Source organism: Mytilus galloprovincialis, chromosome 10 (assembly GCF_965363235.1).
Source record: "Mytilus galloprovincialis chromosome 10, xbMytGall1.hap1.1, whole genome shotgun sequence".
NCBI classification, from domain to species: Eukaryota; Metazoa; Mollusca; class Bivalvia; order Mytilida; family Mytilidae; genus Mytilus; species Mytilus galloprovincialis.
In genome coordinates this window covers 89,780,699-89,798,867 of record NC_134847.1, presented here as the reverse complement: position 1 = coordinate 89,798,867, position 18,169 = coordinate 89,780,699, and the positions used below count along the sequence as shown (strand labels likewise).

Below are 18,169 nucleotides of genomic sequence, written 5' to 3'. Positions count from 1 at the left end.
ACCCAACAGTGTTAAAGTTAAATTTTCTGCTGACAAATATTTGACCGTCCCTCATCGAGATTCGAACTCACACCTTTGATACACCACAGCACAAATCTCTTAGCCTCATGTCCAATGCTCTAGACCATTCAACAACATTCGCTATATCATAAGAATAACTTCAATAGTCATAGTATTACCTTGTCTTGGAAGGCGAATCTATTGTATGGTTTGTCACTTGTTTATGTTTTAGAAAAATATATGGTTGAGCTGAAAATAAGCACAGAAGGAAATATAGGGGAAAAGAATGAAGAAATCAAACAATTTTTTATGAAAGCTATGGATATGTGTAACCTTGTAGCACCTTTTGAAGTAAAGTATTATGTGATGGATCAATAACCGTTGTTACATTGTTGTCTGTTGATATTCTAAAGAATGAAGAGGAATTTAGTAAGGCTATTCTCAATTTCTTAGATCAAATGGTTACCCATTGTTGTATTGATTCAAGCGTATCGTCAATTGTAAAAGTCAAGATTACAGTTTTTGTTAACGAACAAGGTATGTATACAGTTGATACCAGTGTGTTTTTATAACTGTTGGTTAGCTAAAAATTGTGTGACATTCATTAGAAAACATAAAAGAAAAGTAACAGAGTATCCCAAACTATTAAAAAAAAGTTCCAATATAGAATGGTAAATCAATAAAAAGACAGGTTATTAATCATTAACGATACAATGATTATAATTGTACCAAAACAGTTCGAAGGTCAAATCAAAGTTGAAAACGAGTAAAAGTAAAATAACAAAAAAAATGAACGTAAATGAAAATTGAAACAGAAAGTCCCTTATCAAACACACAATGAAAGGGGAAGTAATCGTTATTATTTTTGACTTGGTACAGACATTTCCCTATTTAGAAAAGGTGTAATAAAGGCAACAGTAGTATACCGCTGTTCAAATCTCATAAATCCATTGACTAAAAAACAAAATCGGGGTAACAAACTAAAATCGAGGGCTACGCATTAAATATAAGAGGAGAACAACGACACAACACTACAATGTAACATACAGAACGGACCCAGCATCAGACAAAATCCCACGAAAAAACAAATGTAAATTCAAACCCAAATACATGAATTTGGGATAGACAAGTACCGTGACACCTCTTATCACAATGTGAATTTACACTTAAAAATAAGAAAAAACAAACGACGCAACGTTAAAATGTAACACACACAGAAACGATCTATAATATAACAATGGCCATTTTCCCGACTTGGTACAGGACATTTTAAAAGAAACAAATGGTGGGTTGAACCTGGTTTTGCGGAATGCCAAACCTCCCTCTTTTATGGCCATGTGTAATATACCATCAAAATGACATCACAACACAGGACTACAATATAAATAAATTGGAGAACACAATTGACAAAGAAACACACGCACCACAGTCAACAAGTTCAAAATTTTAATACGCCAGAAGTGCATTTTGTCCACACAAGACCAACTAGTGACGCCCAGATACAAAAGTTTGAAAGCCGAAACAAATACAAAGTAATAATCATCGTTCTATAGCTAACTGAATCTCTCACGGATATAACAGTGGCACAAAAATGCAATATATTAACAACAATGTGTGATAAAAATAAACATGCATTATATGTAAGAATGTGAAAAAGGGTTCAACCAAGACGAATTTTCATTTGCTTACCTTAGGATTCGCCTAAGTAACAAAAGATATAACAAATTGTCACTAAAAGAGGAACGAAATATTCCAAAGGGACAGTCAAACTCATAAATCTTAAACAAACTGACAACTCACAACTCACAACATAGAAAACTAAAGACTAAACAACACGAACCCCATCAAAAACTAGGGGTGATCTCAGGTGACCCGGAAGGGTAAACATATCCTGCTCCACATGTGGCACCCGTCGTGTTGCTTATGTGATTACAAATCCGGTAAATAGTCTAATTAGGTAGGTCACATTCAAGAAAGAAAAGGGGATTATAGTTACGACGTTAGGAACATATCCGATATCATTTGTGAAACGATTATTCCATAACGGTCAACCACCTCCATAACGGTCAACCAACAATATGGAAATCTTACCACTAAGGTGCGTGGTAAGATTTCCATATTGATGAAAGTTGGTTTACTTGTTTTTAATATATAACATTTCTGGTCTGAATTCCGTGGTGCCATCCGATGTCTGACGTATGGAGACGTTTTACTTACCAAAGGTACCAGTTTTATAATTTAGTACGCCAGACACGCGTTTCTTCTACATAAAACGCATCAATAGCAATCAGATCAAAATAGTTAGAAAGCCAAATAAGTATTAAGTTGAAGAGCATTGAGGACTCAAAAATTCAAAAACTTTGTGCTTAATACGGCAAATGTGTATACCTGGGATCAGAAAATTCATAGTACTTAAAACCATCTTTAAGAAATCTTAAAAACGGAGCAAAAGATGCCATAGCGATAGTCAAACTCATAGATCAAAAAAAATTGACAACGTCAAGACTAAAAATAAAAAAGATAAATTATAGTTCACGTCATAGAAAACTAAAAACTAAGCAACACGATCCCCACCAAAAACTGGGGTTGATCTCAGGTGCTCCGATCCTGATCCACATGTGAAACCCGTCGTGTTGCTCATATTAAATCAACCCGTTTAACAGTCTATTTTGGTAGGTCACATTCTTGAAAAGGGAAGGATAATAATGGTCAGTAGCTGGTCTGTTGCAGGTATGGTCAATGTGATCTCGTCGTCTTCGTTATTTTTTCATTACTTCATACTTATATATATTTAAAGATGAACACCTATACTGTGGGTAGGTACAGGACCCCAACTCGTACTTTAGGGAACTACAATCAACTGTAATACGAGGGGTCGGTTTAGCTAGCTATAAAATCACCTTTTATCGATCATTTTATTTGGAAAATGCCTGTACCAAAATCAAGAATATTGCACTGTTGGTGTTATTGGTTCATACATATGAAATTTAATATTTCTTAAATTGCATACGCTTTGTTTTAAGAACATTAGAGAGTTCTTACTGTGTTTTCCATTCAATCGAATGAAAGCCATGATACACTTATCCACAAGGAGACTTTGAGAAAAAAGAACATGTTTGTTAACATTGTTTTCTTATATAGTTGTAATATTGTTTGAATTTGATAGAAAACATCGCGGATAAAGCAAAATTAAAGTTAAACAGGTCGAGAACTCTAGATTTTCTGACGTCAGAATATATTTGCATAGTAATTTCAAAAACACAAGGCCAATATGGCCTTGAAAAACTGACCAATCGACTCAATGAACTACAATGCATTGTGGGCTACTACGAGTAAACTACTACTTAAAACACGTGGAATTAGTGGGAAAACAGTCAACTAATACATTGTCTGGGACTCTCATTACCAATGTTTTTATTCTGCAAATCTATTTAATGTAAAATATATAACGTAATCCTCAATTTGCATGCTCAGATTAAAAAAATATTGTTTACTGGCTTCACGATTCGACTTTCTTTTTCGCCTGGCAAAAGTAGTTGAACCGGTTTTGTGCATTGTTATGAATTGAACCTGCATTAATTTCACGACATGAAACAGTGAAATATCCAATGAAGTGACCACTGTCCAGTAAGAAAATCATTTGAGCTCTTTTAAACCGCTATATAATGTCATTCCAAAATCATTTCTGCCTAAAAAAACACGACAACTTTCATATAAACACTTCTTTCTGTACTGAATGTGTGATTTTTTTTTTATCAGGACCTGAACGAAAAGTAAGAACATCATAATATTTAGTATGCTAAAAATAAGTGTTATGAAAGCGGCAGGGGCGGATCCAGCTATTTTAAAAAAGGGGGTCCTAACCCTGGACAAAAGGGGAGGGGGTTCCAACTACATGTCCCCATTCAAATGCACTGATCGTCCAAAAAAAGGGGGTCCATCCCCCCGGAACCCCTGCCTTCCTGGAGCGGGTACGGTATATAGCTCAATTCATTTTTTATTGTTTCATCCATCAATAATATCCGTTTGTTGCTAATTTATCACAAAATATACCTTAGAGGTTTTTATCGTTCGGCTGCTGCCCTGTTGACATATGTAAAATATCTGGATCATAGTGGGTGCCATATTACCTATTATTTTTTTCTTCTAAAACGTGCATTGTATATAGAAATAAGAAGATGAGGTTTGAGTGCCAAATGAGACATCTTTCAAACAAAGACATAATTCAGTAAAGTAAGCAGGCATAGGTTCAATGCTGAAAAGTAAGCTATAAATGACCCAAAAATTACTTGTGTAAAACAATCCAAACCACAACAACAACAAAAAACCCGGCCCGATTAAATATATCAAATGAGAAGAAATCTATCCCATCAACAAAAATATATTGTATAGGAGCCTGTATTTCAGTGGTTGTCGTTTGTTTATGTGTTACATATTTTTTTTTTCGTTCATTTTTTATTTATAATTAAGGCCGTTAGTTTTCTCGTTTGAAATGTTTTACATTGTCATATCGGGGCCTTTTATAGCTGACTATGCGGTATGGATTTTGCTCATTGTTGAAGGCCGTACGGTGATCTATAAATGTTAATTTCTGTGTCATTTGGTCTCTTGTGGACAGCTGTCTCATTGGCAATCATACCACATCTTCTTTTTTTATTATAGGTCCAACGCTGCAATTTTCACAAAACATATCAAATTTTTCACCTTGTCGCACATACATATGGATAACATTATTACAGCTTATTTACTACTGCATGTAGAGCAAAACTTTGGTTAGCTTGCTCGCTTTGTTTGTTTATTGTAAAAAATATAAAATATACAAGTTAAACTATGCCTATATATATATATATATATATTGTTTAAAGATGTCAATCTTATTTTCAAAGCTTGTAAAAACAACTATACAAACAAAGCAAGCAAGCCAACGGCCAAAGTTTTACTTTGCAGGTATAAGAAATCAGCTGTAATGATTTATTCAGTTTGGCAAAAGTACGAGCCTGATAAAAAACGAACAAACTGAAACTACAGTTGCTGACTTCACTACCTTGAAAACGAAGGGAACAGTTTGGAAGTCCCATATATTGAAATGTGACAAAAATAATTACGTATAGATTTTGTTAACACTGCCATGTATGTAAATATTTCTTCGCCTTTTTTACGAACACAAAATTCAATGACCACACATTTGCCTTTAATTATCTATGAGGGGGAGGACAGGGGGGTACCCTTCTCCCTTCTCCCACCCTTCTTCTCCTTTCTCCTACCCCCATTCTCCTTTCTCCCATTAGAATAAGACATCTCCTTTTGAGATATTTTTTCTTGAATTATTAGAAAAAAAATTAAAAGGAGAGATATTTTATTTTTTCTCCTTTCTCAAACTTTTTCTCCTTTCTCCCAGCCTTCCTCTCCTTTCTCCTACCCCCTTTCTCCTTTCTCCCACCCCCTTTCTCCTTTCTCCTACCACCTTTCTCCCTGTCTCCCTTACCCCTGTCCTCCCCCTCATCTATACGAAAATTGCTGTACTCGTGAATAATAGCTCTGGCTGTTATCGACGGCTTATTCTTACACTAGTAAGTTTGTCTCATGGGTAATTGTGTTTTTCGCTGTTGTTTCGTTGCTGTCTGGTAGACGAATATATGAAATCTCTGTGCCATCATCAAACATGTTAGCTATATATCGGGTAATTCAAACCCTGTTTTCTTCGCATAGAAACAAGTCTTCGTTAATCTGAGCATGGAAGTAATACTTTATATCACGAACTATAAATGAGGATACACAAAATGAAAAACTAAGCGAAATTGTGAATCCCGCATTGCACGAAAAAATGTGTTGTATTTCAGTAAATAACACGTGTTCTTGGTTGATTGTAAACACGTAGTAGTCCATCATGCATTGCGACTCATTTAGTGGATTGGTCAAAAACCTAGGTAAAAATAAATTGCGTCACATATAAATAAACAATTACATGTGCGAGAACATAAGTATGTTAATTTATGCATTTCCATATAAGGTAGTGGTCCTGACCTGTTAAAGGGTTAGTGCAATTAGTTTGTTTATGACATCAAACTTCAGCAACTACGTGTGAAGAATGAAATAAATATTATGCTAATATGTTTAAAGAGAAGAAGAAACAAACAACATTTACAGATAAAGCTGTACAGGCTGTACCAACGATGGTAGATCAATACATTGAAACCAGTGAAGACGAAATTAATGCGACATTTCATAGTCCAGGTACAATGTAACAGCAAATTAGTATAGATAGAACGGTAAAATATAATGTACAATGTAACAGCAAATTAGTATAGATAGAACGGTAAAATATAATGACATGTTCCGATTCTTATCTATAATGTTCTAAACATATAAATTCTTATTAAAAAAACATGTGTTTTTGATGGATTATTGCATGTAAGTTTAACGTGTTTTTTTAAATATACTTCATTTCTATTACTTTCTTATTTTTATTGCTGATGCTTCTCACATTTCAATGCTGGTTGCTAAACAAAGCTTTACAAAAAGCATTAAATATATAAGGGTGTTTAATTAAACAGATTATAAAGGAGAATCGTAAGAAATTTTATAATGTTATATGCTAGCGTTCTCGGTCGATGTATTATACTTACAATAAAATCGTAACTTATAATTAAACCTATATAAACAAGTTTTTATGCAAATTCCTTTTTCTTCTCTCTAACATGTACATTTTTGTACTTGTCGTCCTTATTGATTTTTCAGACTTCTGCATCGGTAGATTTTAATTTGCAGTAAGCCATATATGAAGCCCTCTCAGACTTACAATCTGAATTTGGATATTAGGGTAGTATTAAATGTTTCCTCAAAGTCCAATCGTCCAATTTGATAATTTCAAACATTACTTGTGTTTGTGATTTCGGTTTTGATATTTAATAAGGGCCTTTCCGTTTTGAATTTTCCTTGGAGTTCAGTATTTTTGTGATTTAACTTTTTTCAAAACAATACAGTTATGTCCTGGACCAAGTCAGGAATATGCCCATTGTTATATTATAGTTCGTTTCTGTGTGTGTAACATTTTAACGTTGTGTTTCTTTTGTGTCGTTTGTTTCCTCTTATATTTGAGTGTGAATTCACATTATTATAAGACGTGTCACGGTACTTTTCTATCCCAAATTCATGTATTTAGTTTTGATGTTATATTTGTTATTCGCATCGGATTTTGTCCTATGCTTAGTTCGTTTCTGTGTGTTACATTTTAATGTTGTGTCGTCATTTTCTTGTTTTTAAAGCGTTTTCCAATGTTTTGGTTTGTGACCCGGATTTGTTTTTGTCTATCGATTAATGAGTTTTGAACATCGGTATACTACTGTTGCCTTTATTTATTCTTATTTTTTTCGATAATTAGACATTGCGCGGTATACATTTTTCGCGAATGCACATGATTTATAACCAAAAAAAAACAAACAACAAAAACACAAATATCACAATTTTTTTTAATCAAATTGCTATATTGTCGAGTAACATCTACAATAGTTATTAAAAGTATAACTTATAATTTAGAACGACAGACGCGCTTTTCGTCTACATAAGACTCATCAGTGTTGTTCATATCAAAATAGTTATAAAGCCAAACAAGTAAAAAGTTGAAGAGCATGAGGATCTAAATGTCCAAAATGTTGTGCCAAATACGACTACGGTAATCTATTCCTGGATAAGATAATCCTTAGTTTTTCGAAAAAGTTTTGTAACATGAAATTTATTACCCACAAACTATATAGTTGGTAAAATAACACACATGTCGACCTCCAAGGTAAATTTAGAAAAGAAAGTAACTTATTAAATGGCAAACGCAAATCTCGCACACATTAAAAGAAATGATAACTACTAAACGGAAAACAGACGAAACGTTTTCTTCCCAAACCCGCACTCATTTGAATTTAAGTAAGATACAAATGACGTTTTAAACAGGTTCATTTATATCTGCAAGCTCTTGGATATCGTATGGGTTGCGAAATTTAAAAATGAAGATGAGGTATGATTGCTATTGAGACAACTCCTCAGTAGAGACAAAATGAAACAATTTAACAAATATAAGTCCCCGTACGACCTGTGCGGCCTTCAGCAATGAGCAAAGCCCATACCGTATAGTCAGATATAAAAGGTCCAAAAATGACAAATGTCAAAACAATTCAAACGAGAAAACTAACGACATAATTTATGTACAAAAAATGAACGAAAGACAAATATATATATCATCAAACGACAACAAATGAATTACAGGTTCCTGATTTTGGACATGCAAATACATAGAGAATGTGGCGGGGTTAACAAAACATGAAAACGGGATCCAAACTCTCCCTTTAACCTGGACAGTGTTGCAACAATACAAAAAAAGAACGAAGTTAAAAAAAATATTTAATCAACTACTATATGTACTATTTACCTGTTCACATCAACTTTTTTGTGGGTGTTATAATGGTTTATTTTACTATCTTTTATGTAATTTTGCTGTAAAATATATATTTTCAAAATTATATAGGTAGTGCTTGCATGGTTTGGACTCAAACTGTGAGAGATTCGTAGCAAAACTTACTTACTGAACTAGATCTAATAGAAATATAAATACATCGAATCCGTTTGAAGTGTCATGTTCTATCTCAAGAAAAGAGGGAAGCTTTATTCATTTAAGGTGTTACTCTATTCATAAAAAACACAAAAAAAAACCTCCTATTTAACTCAGTTCAAGTCCAATATTTATGGTATAACGTTTTAAACATTAAATTAATTTCAAAACATTTAGACAAAATGGGTTTTATATCATAATTACACTTCCACGACGACTATACTATTGTTTTTTCTCTTTTATATAGTGTTAATGTTGTATAGTATGAAGATCAACATGGTAACTTACATCAACCGTTTTGAAAGAAGAAATACTCATGATTTTGGCAATGAAACACTTCCATTCTCAGTAAATCCAGATATATTGCTTATTGGATGTTGCAAAGATATAGAGTGGATTGAATCTGTGCTAATCATATGCCAGAAATTAACACCAATATGTCAAATAGACCAAAAACAAAAATCGATTAAGGTTCTTAACAGTGAAAACATAACAGCTATTATATATATTGCTTCCAGTGTCTCACAACAATCACAGAATTTACAATCGATGCTTGAAAGTCTAAATCAATCTAAATACTTCCCGGAAAAAGTCTTTACAGTGGTAAGTGATCAGGTCATAGCACCAGATATGTTTCAAAGATCAAAACAAACTCATGTCAGTAAGGAACAAAAAGAATGGCTTCCAGACCTGATAGATACCATTGCAAGAACAGGTATGTTCTGTATCTACCTATATCATTTGTATGTGTCATTGCATCATATTGACATAACTAATATTCATGTATAAAATTCGTCTGCTGAAATAAATTGAAATCGATTTTTAACACTTTATATAAGTTATCCCCATTATTATCGAGTTCAAAATGCTTCTTCAGAGTAATCACTAGAAAAATGCTTTTTAAGAACCATGAATATTTTGGTTAGTGTAATTTAACGAAAATAAAGAAATTTCAAAAGAAGATAAGGAATATGTGCCAATGAGACAACTATCCATACAAGTCACAATTTTGAAAAGTAGATCATTACAGGTTAAAGTAAAGCCATCAACACGGAGCCTTGGCTCACATCAAACAGCAAACTATAAAGGACCCCAAAAATGACTAATAAAACCATTCAAACAGAAAATTAACGATCTTATCTATCTGAAAACGAGAAACGAGAAACACTTATTAACAGCATCAACAAATGGCAACCACTGAACAACAAGTTCCTGACTCAGGATAGGTAAAAAAACAAATGAATCTGGTTTAAACGTTTTAACGGGCGCCAAGCAATATCCTAAACAGAAACTATCGTGTAACATCCAAACATAGAAAGACACTATAAAATTTTATTTTTATCAATGAGTGAGAATGTCCCTCTGGTTTCTATCGCAATTCTTGTGTAGCCAATAACAAAGCTGTTAAAAATATTACCAAGAATGCTTTAAATTCGGAGACAGAAAACTTAATTATCTGTGTCACAAGTTGGTTGATCATTATTGAATATCTGTTTCACAGATGCTAGCGGATATTTTCATTATATCGTAACTACAAGCCAGTAAACTTTTGTTTGGGAATGTAACCTTCCAAATAAGACTTATTACCGGTTTTGTACGTTTGAGCAACACGATGGGATTTTTTAGCCATGGTGTTGTCAAATCATTTTTTTGGTTTATGAGTTTGAATGTCCATGTATACTCATTTGTGTTTCTTTAATCAGATTCAAGTAATATTCGTGTCATAGTTTTATTTATATCAGACATCAATACTATTCAATTTTATTGTGTAAAACTCATCATCTTTTGATAATTGTAAATCGTCATGGTAATAGTTTAATTTAAAAGAAGTTTGATATATTCAGTGACAAAACAATTTGACAAAAATGTAAATTGGATATTATTAAGTTTGAGATAATTTGATTTGTCTGATATTGAGTCTTTGCTGTCAGTGTTAAGATCAGGAGTGACAGTTGTTTATAGTCATATCTATATATGAAGCCTCTTAGACTCATTTAAAAAAAAAAAAGTTTGTTTACATCATTGGACTGTGGATTGTCATGCTCAAAGCGGGAGTATATAAAATATGGAGTCAAATAATTGAAAGAGTTGATTTCTTTAATACATATGACCTGGCTCTGAAATTGGACATCCCGTCATTGTCTTTTTGTGCAGATGTTTGTTTACATATTTGTTTAATTTCCAGTGATAAAAAGAATGACTGTTGTAACCCTATTTTATGCAATTGTACCCATTATGTCTGTTTGTATCGTTCACACATCGTTGTCAATATAATAGCACTTTATCCGACTGTCATAAAAGAAAGAGGACAATGCATGTACCCCGTCAGAAATATGTGTTTGAAAATTTATCTTGTCTTCTGATTACGGGCTTCCGTTTTGAATTTTCCTTGGAGTTTAGTATTTTTTTATTTATTTTTATTTTTACTAGTACTTGCTACACCATTAAATTTCCCGGTCTTCTTTATATACCAGTACATGCTGATGTGCTTTTAATACTGTTTATTTATTCGTAGGAAATACCTTTTATTTGCAGGACTGATATTATGTAGTTTACATTTTGATAACGAGAATCATCCAGGTCTGCTGGGTAAGAATAGCTTGAAATCTGACAGCAGTTTCCGGGAATTTTTGCTCCTAGGAAGCTTCAAAAATGTAGAAACGATTGGTTCTATTCTTTCTAAATACCGTCAAATGTCATGTATACCAGATTATGAGATACTTCTGAGGAAAAAGTCTTCAGAATTCCTTGATAGCCGTACAATAGAAGGAATTGTATGCATAGTTTCAAAAGATTTCAAAGTTGAATCTCTTTTTTATCCTGACATTATGTCTTTAATGCACTGCATGAGGATAATAACAGTGGTGGAAAATCAAACTAGTTTTCCGGAAATACTGAAGGATTCAAAAATAATTGATGGAACTGGCAACAACGAAGATTGGCTTCTGGAATTAATTGATGCAATACAGAAAATGCGTAAGTTTGATTGGCCAAATTAAGATTGAATATTTGTCATAATGACAATAGATCAAGTTCTAAAAAAGTAGATATGTTATTGCCGACATACCTATCCACAAGAGTTCAAATGACACAGATGACATCAACAATGAGTAAAACTCATACTGTAAATGGCCCGAATAAATAAATGTCAAACAATTCAAACGACAAAACGAACAGCCTAATTTTTTTTATCTATTTACTGGAAAGTAGAATGCTTCATCTTCATAAATATAGGCTGTTTTTACTATAAAATGCAAAAATATCGGGTACTAGCATCATAAAGTCATGCTAAATTACTTAAATCTTTACAATTTTAGCATTTTAGCAAAATTTTAAACGGTTTCCGCCTTAAATGAAAGTGGCCGCATTCGTGTTCATTCATAATATTGAAATGTCAGTTGTATTTGATGATAATACACACCATATGTAAAAGTTGAGGATGAACACGGATGCGGTCACTTTCATTTTTGACAAAAACCATCTGAAAAGTGACATTTTTTGGCATATTTGGTAGATTTTTCATATTCAAGCTTGAATCGGAGTATTTTAATGACTAAATCAGTCAAAATCTTTCACATACACGAATTGAATCAATTGAAAATAAAATTAACGGTACTAATTTTCTTGCACCAGATGCGCATTTCGACAATATATGTCTCTTCAGTGATGCTCGTGGCCAAAATATTTAAAATCCAAAGCTTATATAAAAGATGAGGAGCTATAATCCAAAAGGTCCAAAAAGTATAGCCAAATCCGTGAAAGAAATCAGAACTTTGCACGAGGGAGATACATTCCTTAATTTATAATAATTTCTATCATTTTGTAACAGCAAATTTTAATAACACAAAAAATCCGTATTTTCATGCCAGTACCGAAGTACTGGCTATTGGGCTGGTGATACCCTCGGGGACTAATAGTCCACCAGCAGAGGCATCGACCCAGTGGTAGTAAATAAAATTAACGGAACTAATTTTCTTGCACCAGATGCGCATTTCGACAATATACCGTATAGCGGGTTATTTTCGCGGGTTTAAATTTCGCGATTTCCATTGAATAAAGTATACGAAATATTTTGGCGGTTATTATTTTGGCGGATTCAACATTTTTAACATTACCTTTGCATGGACACTTTAAAATTGGCGGAATTTATTTTGGCGATTTTGTTCTATCCGCGAAAATAAGCGAAAATTTACACCCCGCGAAAATAACCCGTTATACGGTATGTCTCTTCAGTGATGCTCGTGGCCAAAATATTTGAAATCCAAAGCTTAAATAAAAGATGAAGAGCTATAATCCAAAAGGTCCAAAAAGTATAGCCAAATCCGTGAAAGAAATCAGAGCTTTGCACGAGGGAGATACATTCCTTAATTTACAATAATTTCTATCATTTTGTAACAGCAAATTTTAATAACACAAAAAATCCGTATTTTCATGCCAGTACCGAAGTACTGGCTACTGAGCTGGTGATACCCTCGGGGACTAATAGTCCACCAGCAGAGGCATCGACCAAGTGGTAGTAAATAAAACTAACGGTACTAATTTTCTTGCACCAGATGCGCATTTCGACAATATATGTCTCTTCAGTGATGCTCGTGGCCAAAATATTTGAAATCCAAAGCTTATTTAAAAGATGAAGAGCTATAATCCAAAAGGTCCAAAAAGTATAGCCAAATCCGTGAAAGAAATCAGAGCTTTACACGAGGGAGATACATTCCTTAATTTATAATAATTTCTATCATTTTGTAACAGCAAATTTTAATAACACAAAAAATCAGTATTTTCATGCCAGTACCGAAGTACTGGCTACTGGGCTGGTGATACCCTCGGGGACTAATAGTCCACCAGCAGAGGCATCGACCCAGTGGTAGTAAATAAAATTAACGGTACTAATTTTCTAATTTGAAATAGACACTTAAAAAGTGTCCAAAATCTTTCTTTAAATGAACCTGAAATTTGAGGCCAAAATCGGCTCTTACCGGACCTACTCCTTTATCAATCAGTACACACCAAGCGTCCTCTGGATTTATAGTGAAGACGTCATAAAAGCTCGGAGAAAAACATGATATTGTGCAATGCGACGATACAGATACCGACAGATTAGAGAGTCGTGAGTTTGCATATACATATACAAATAATATTTAGTTTTAATTTACTGATAAAAAAATAATATTGATAAAAAAAAAAACAATACTCAAAAGATAAAATTACCTTCTTGAAAAGGTAACATTGAAGAACAAGTGTATCTAAAGGAAAGATAAGGTTACCCGGATTGTTTCCAAATTTCCTGATCTCTGTAAACAATTGGTTTTTTTCAAGATACCGGTAAATGTTCAGTTTTATTTACATAATCTTTATTCAATAACTTCCTATTGTAGTGTCCATGGTTTGGATATTGCAATTCACAGACCATTTCGTGTCAGTCTACGAAGAAGAACACAAACATGATTTTAATAAATGTATTTTGCTCATGGGGAATACAAGAGATAAACAATGGTTCCATTGTGTTTTCTCAAAGTCTGGGCTGTTTCTGAAGTCAAAACTAATGCAGAAGCGGTCATTAGCACTAAGCTTCAGTAGTATGAAAGGTATTTTATGTATCATAGCAAAAACGTCCAAGGAAGACTTTTTACTGCACCGAAGCATAAAAGAGTTCAAATGTTGGCCAAATGAAGTTGTAACAGTAGTCCGTGACAAAATGACAATACCTGATCTTTTATTGGAAACCAGAAAAGTTTACGTCACTGATAATAATAATGAATGGCTAGATGACTTGTTGGATACATTTAGCAGAACAGGTAAGCTATTCGATAGCAAAAAATCAAACTGTATCTTAAATATAAATTTTAACCTTTACATACTTTTAAAAATACTCAATTACAAAAAACAAATTAAATCAATTTCGTTTTTATAGAACGCATAAACATGATAAACCCAAACATTGAAAGCCAGAATTGCACGAAAATAACAGTCTATTATCTTTGTATTCGACCTATTAGTAGTAAATACAGAAAACTTTTCATCCAAATGTTATTTGCCAAATTAATGTGAAGTCCACTTTGCCCGAGGGACATTTGTCTCAATAACAATTGTAAAACATCTCCTTATTTTATATGTATAACTGATCCAAATATTTGTTTAACTTATCAAACATCAAAGTATGTTAGTATGTCTTTGTTGTACAAAAATGAACTTAATACATAGAAATCCATTTTAATAAGCAATTGAAGACTTTGGAAGAGGGACCAAAGATACCAGAGGAGTAGTCAAACTCATAGATTGAAAATTAACTGACAACGCCATGGCTAAAAATAAAAATATGTGCAATTTGAAAAACAGAGATAAATTCATACATCAGTTTCGAATAATATGTACAGGAAAAGCGTACCTTTGGTCACTAATTTATTATACATCGCCATTTTTTCAATCAGAAACATTTTTTTACTAACAAAATGCAGGCTGTTTTTTGTTTTTTGTTTGTTTTTTTAGCTATTTCACAAATCAATATCAATGAAGAAAAGGCATTAGTCAGTCTTATCTCTCATTTAGTTGTTGTTGAACCCGATCCAGATATATATGCAACATTATATTGTTTACAGGAATGAAGGAATTTATTAGTCCTCATGCTGAAACGATGGAACACAAAGAACGGTCATCCATTCGGACCACGGTTGATGAAAAAGATGAAAGCAAAGGTAAATTGTGTTCTGAACATGTATTGTCAATAGAGATATCAAAAGCAGTTCTAAATTTATCAACGGATAATTTAAAACTATTTATTATCAATAACTAAGAACTAAATACTATGCTGGTAATACCTTTGAACAATAACTTTCCAGTTACTATATGATCATAATGTACACCAAAATAGGGAACATACTACCGGTAACACGAAAAGAAAGAAGCTGAGACTCAGTACTTGTCAATAATCCATCTAACATTAACAAGGTCAGTACACTACAACCGATAGGAATTAGGGACCATGACATGTCTATGTTGAATCTGACATCTAGTTTCGCAGGGACCAATCCTAAAAATCTATTTGCCGTGGTAAATCCTTGCGCACAAATAACACCGGTGTCTCTCTTCTGCTAAAAAGGACAGTAAATAGCAGACACAAAGCAAAAGTCCGACATCCTAGATATTTTGTCGGTTTCGTGTTGCTACTTTTTCCTTTTTTTTTTTAGATAAGATTGTTTGTTTTACTGTTCGGACTATGTCTGGTGCCCTGTTTTGACGACCTTACGTTGACCTAGAATTGCGTTTTTACACGTTGTCTTCGTATTTTGAAGATGTCGTCTTTCTTTTGGTTGGTTTGTTTTACCTCCTTTTGAATGTGTCACTAGTTTACATAAGATAATTTAGTATGGCATATATCCTTCAGGTCCAAGTGCAAATTCAAAATACTTCATTTATTTTCCTTGTAAGAATACACAACAGTAATATATCTGACAGCATACGTCGTTACATGTTTGTTTTTTCGTATAGATCTAAGTCTCAGTCGTGACAAGGACAAATAACAGAAGTCTATTTGGAGAAAGCATGACGAAATAGATATGTAAATGGGTATGTATAGGAACCTATAATATACCTGCATATGTTGAATTGCTTACTCAATCGATACAGTAGCATCAAACTCTTTATCAATGTGGTGGTCTTATTAACATACGGTGATTGGATTTGAGGAACTTCTAGTTGTTGCGTCTTTTCATTGATAGTCTGAGTTGCATGAACTATCAACCAAAGATAAAATAAATTGGATATAAGTAACAATAGGCCAACGAACATACTTCATCAATGAGAAAACAAATGTAGTTATAAACTAAACCAATTGGACAGAGTAAAACCAACAAACCAACAAACCAAACTGGATTAAATAACAGATAAACTGGAAACAAATACGGTGACCAGCCGAATAATACCTTTAAGACATGTCCGTTTTAGTTCATGCTCTTGTCGAACAAAAGTGTGATCCCTTTTAGAAACTCTACAAAGCTTGATAATGACAAGTTGAAATCTCCTGTCTTGTATCTTATCTTTGTCATTTGCCATTTCCAGTAGTCTTGTGTTAAATGGCGTCACTAGCTTTTGTTAATTTTCAAACGAATTTATCAAGTGACGAATTTTACCGACACTGATTTGTAGAAAAGGTTAATTTGCAATCGAATAATCTAATCTTGAACTACATTTAACATGTAGGAACTAATTATCATCATAAGATTGAACTTTAGACTGTTAGTATACTATAATCATTTGACCTAAAAAAAAAAAAAGAATGACAAAAGATACCAGAGGGACATGCAAACTCATAGATCTCATAGAAACAAACTGGCAACGCCATGGCTAAATTTAGAAAAAAAAGACATACAAACTATATAACACAAGGGGTGTCGCATGTGCTCCAGAGAATAAACAGATCCTGCCTTACTTGTGGTATCCGTCTTGTTGCTCATGTTATCATTACAAAGTCGGCAAATAGTCCTATTCGGTAGGTCACATAACAAAGTTCAAAAAAAGTTTTCAATACATATTCCTGTCGACAGAATATTTTCATGCTTTTGTTTGATAGAGAAACGCAGAAAGTGTCAAAATGATTTATTGTTACCTTTTTGTCCCTGTCTGTTTCGATTCTGTAATTTGTTATTAACTCTTTCGTTAATTTTAGTAATTTATGGTTTGATACCATTTTTTTAGAAAAAAAATGAACTCATATATAGCATACTGTAATAATTCAACATTTTTCTTTTATTTCAATAATTAATTTGGTTACCCACTTAATAAAAAAAATCTTTTTTTTTCAGAAAAAATGTATGCATCATTTGCAAGCGAGATCTATGTTTTATGTCAAATGCTTTTTATTCATTCAGAATATTTTATCATGCTGGTTTTTTTTCTTCTTCTTTTATATATGTACATGAAACTTATATTTCGTCGCCTCATTTCTAGCAGTCATCTTCATACCAGAATCTATGACAAGCGAGGCGACTCAATTTTGGTAATAGAAACCCACCTTACCAGCAATATACGAACCTGTAATAAAGTGGTTGTCGTTTGTTTATGTGTTACATAGTTGTTTTTCGTTAATTTATTATTATTTTTGCATTAATAAGGCCGTTGGTTTTACATTGTCTTTTCGGGGCCCTTTATAGCTGACTATGCGGTATGTGCTTTACTCATTGTTCAAGGCCGTACGGTGACCTATACATGTAGTTGTTAATGTTTGTGTCATGTTGGTCTTTTGTGGATAGTTGTCTCATTGACAATCATACCACATCTTCTTTTTTATATATTAACCTGCATACAATAAACATTTCCCAACTCCTTCGTTTTTCAAGAGCTTGCTCTTGCTTCTCACATTTTATAAAACATCACCAGTGTATGAGCCAATAGCTGAAGAGTCAATGTTATGTCAAATACTGTCTCGTTCTGTTTCTGATATCAAAAACATATCAAATCCATATTGATAAATATTACATATCAACTTTACAAACAATACATGATGGTCTTGAAGCAAACATTGATGACGTTATTTGTCATTCTTATGACGTATTGAAGTGCTTCTTGTTTGTCCTT

General features: G+C 33.1%; 1 protein-coding gene across 1 annotated transcript; it reads left to right on the top strand.

Annotated features, from left to right (window-relative positions):
* The first annotated feature begins 292 nt into the window (after positions 1–292).
* On the top strand, positions 293–16,208 carry LOC143049451 (uncharacterized). Its single transcript, XM_076223081.1, has 7 exons — positions 293–537; positions 6,121–6,234; positions 8,847–9,314; positions 11,135–11,575; positions 13,975–14,394; positions 15,196–15,291; positions 16,085–16,208. The coding sequence occupies exons 1-7, from the start codon at positions 459–461 to the stop codon at positions 16,114–16,116; spliced, it is 1,650 nt and encodes a 549-aa protein (XP_076079196.1). The 5' UTR covers positions 293–458; the 3' UTR covers positions 16,117–16,208.
* Positions 16,209–18,169: the final 1,961 nt, after the last annotated feature.

Excerpts from the sequence above, each read along its gene's own strand:
- LOC143049451 (XM_076223081.1), top strand. The coding sequence starts at position 459 with ATGGTTACCCATTGTTGTATTGATTCAAGCGTATCGTCAATTGTAAAA. Across the intron at positions 9,315-11,134 it reads AGATACCATTGCAAGAACAG|GACTGATATTATGTAGTTTA; the intron begins GTATGTTCTGTA and ends TTTTATTTGCAG. Across the intron at positions 14,395-15,195 it reads GGATACATTTAGCAGAACAG|GAATGAAGGAATTTATTAGT; the intron begins GTAAGCTATTCG and ends TATTGTTTACAG.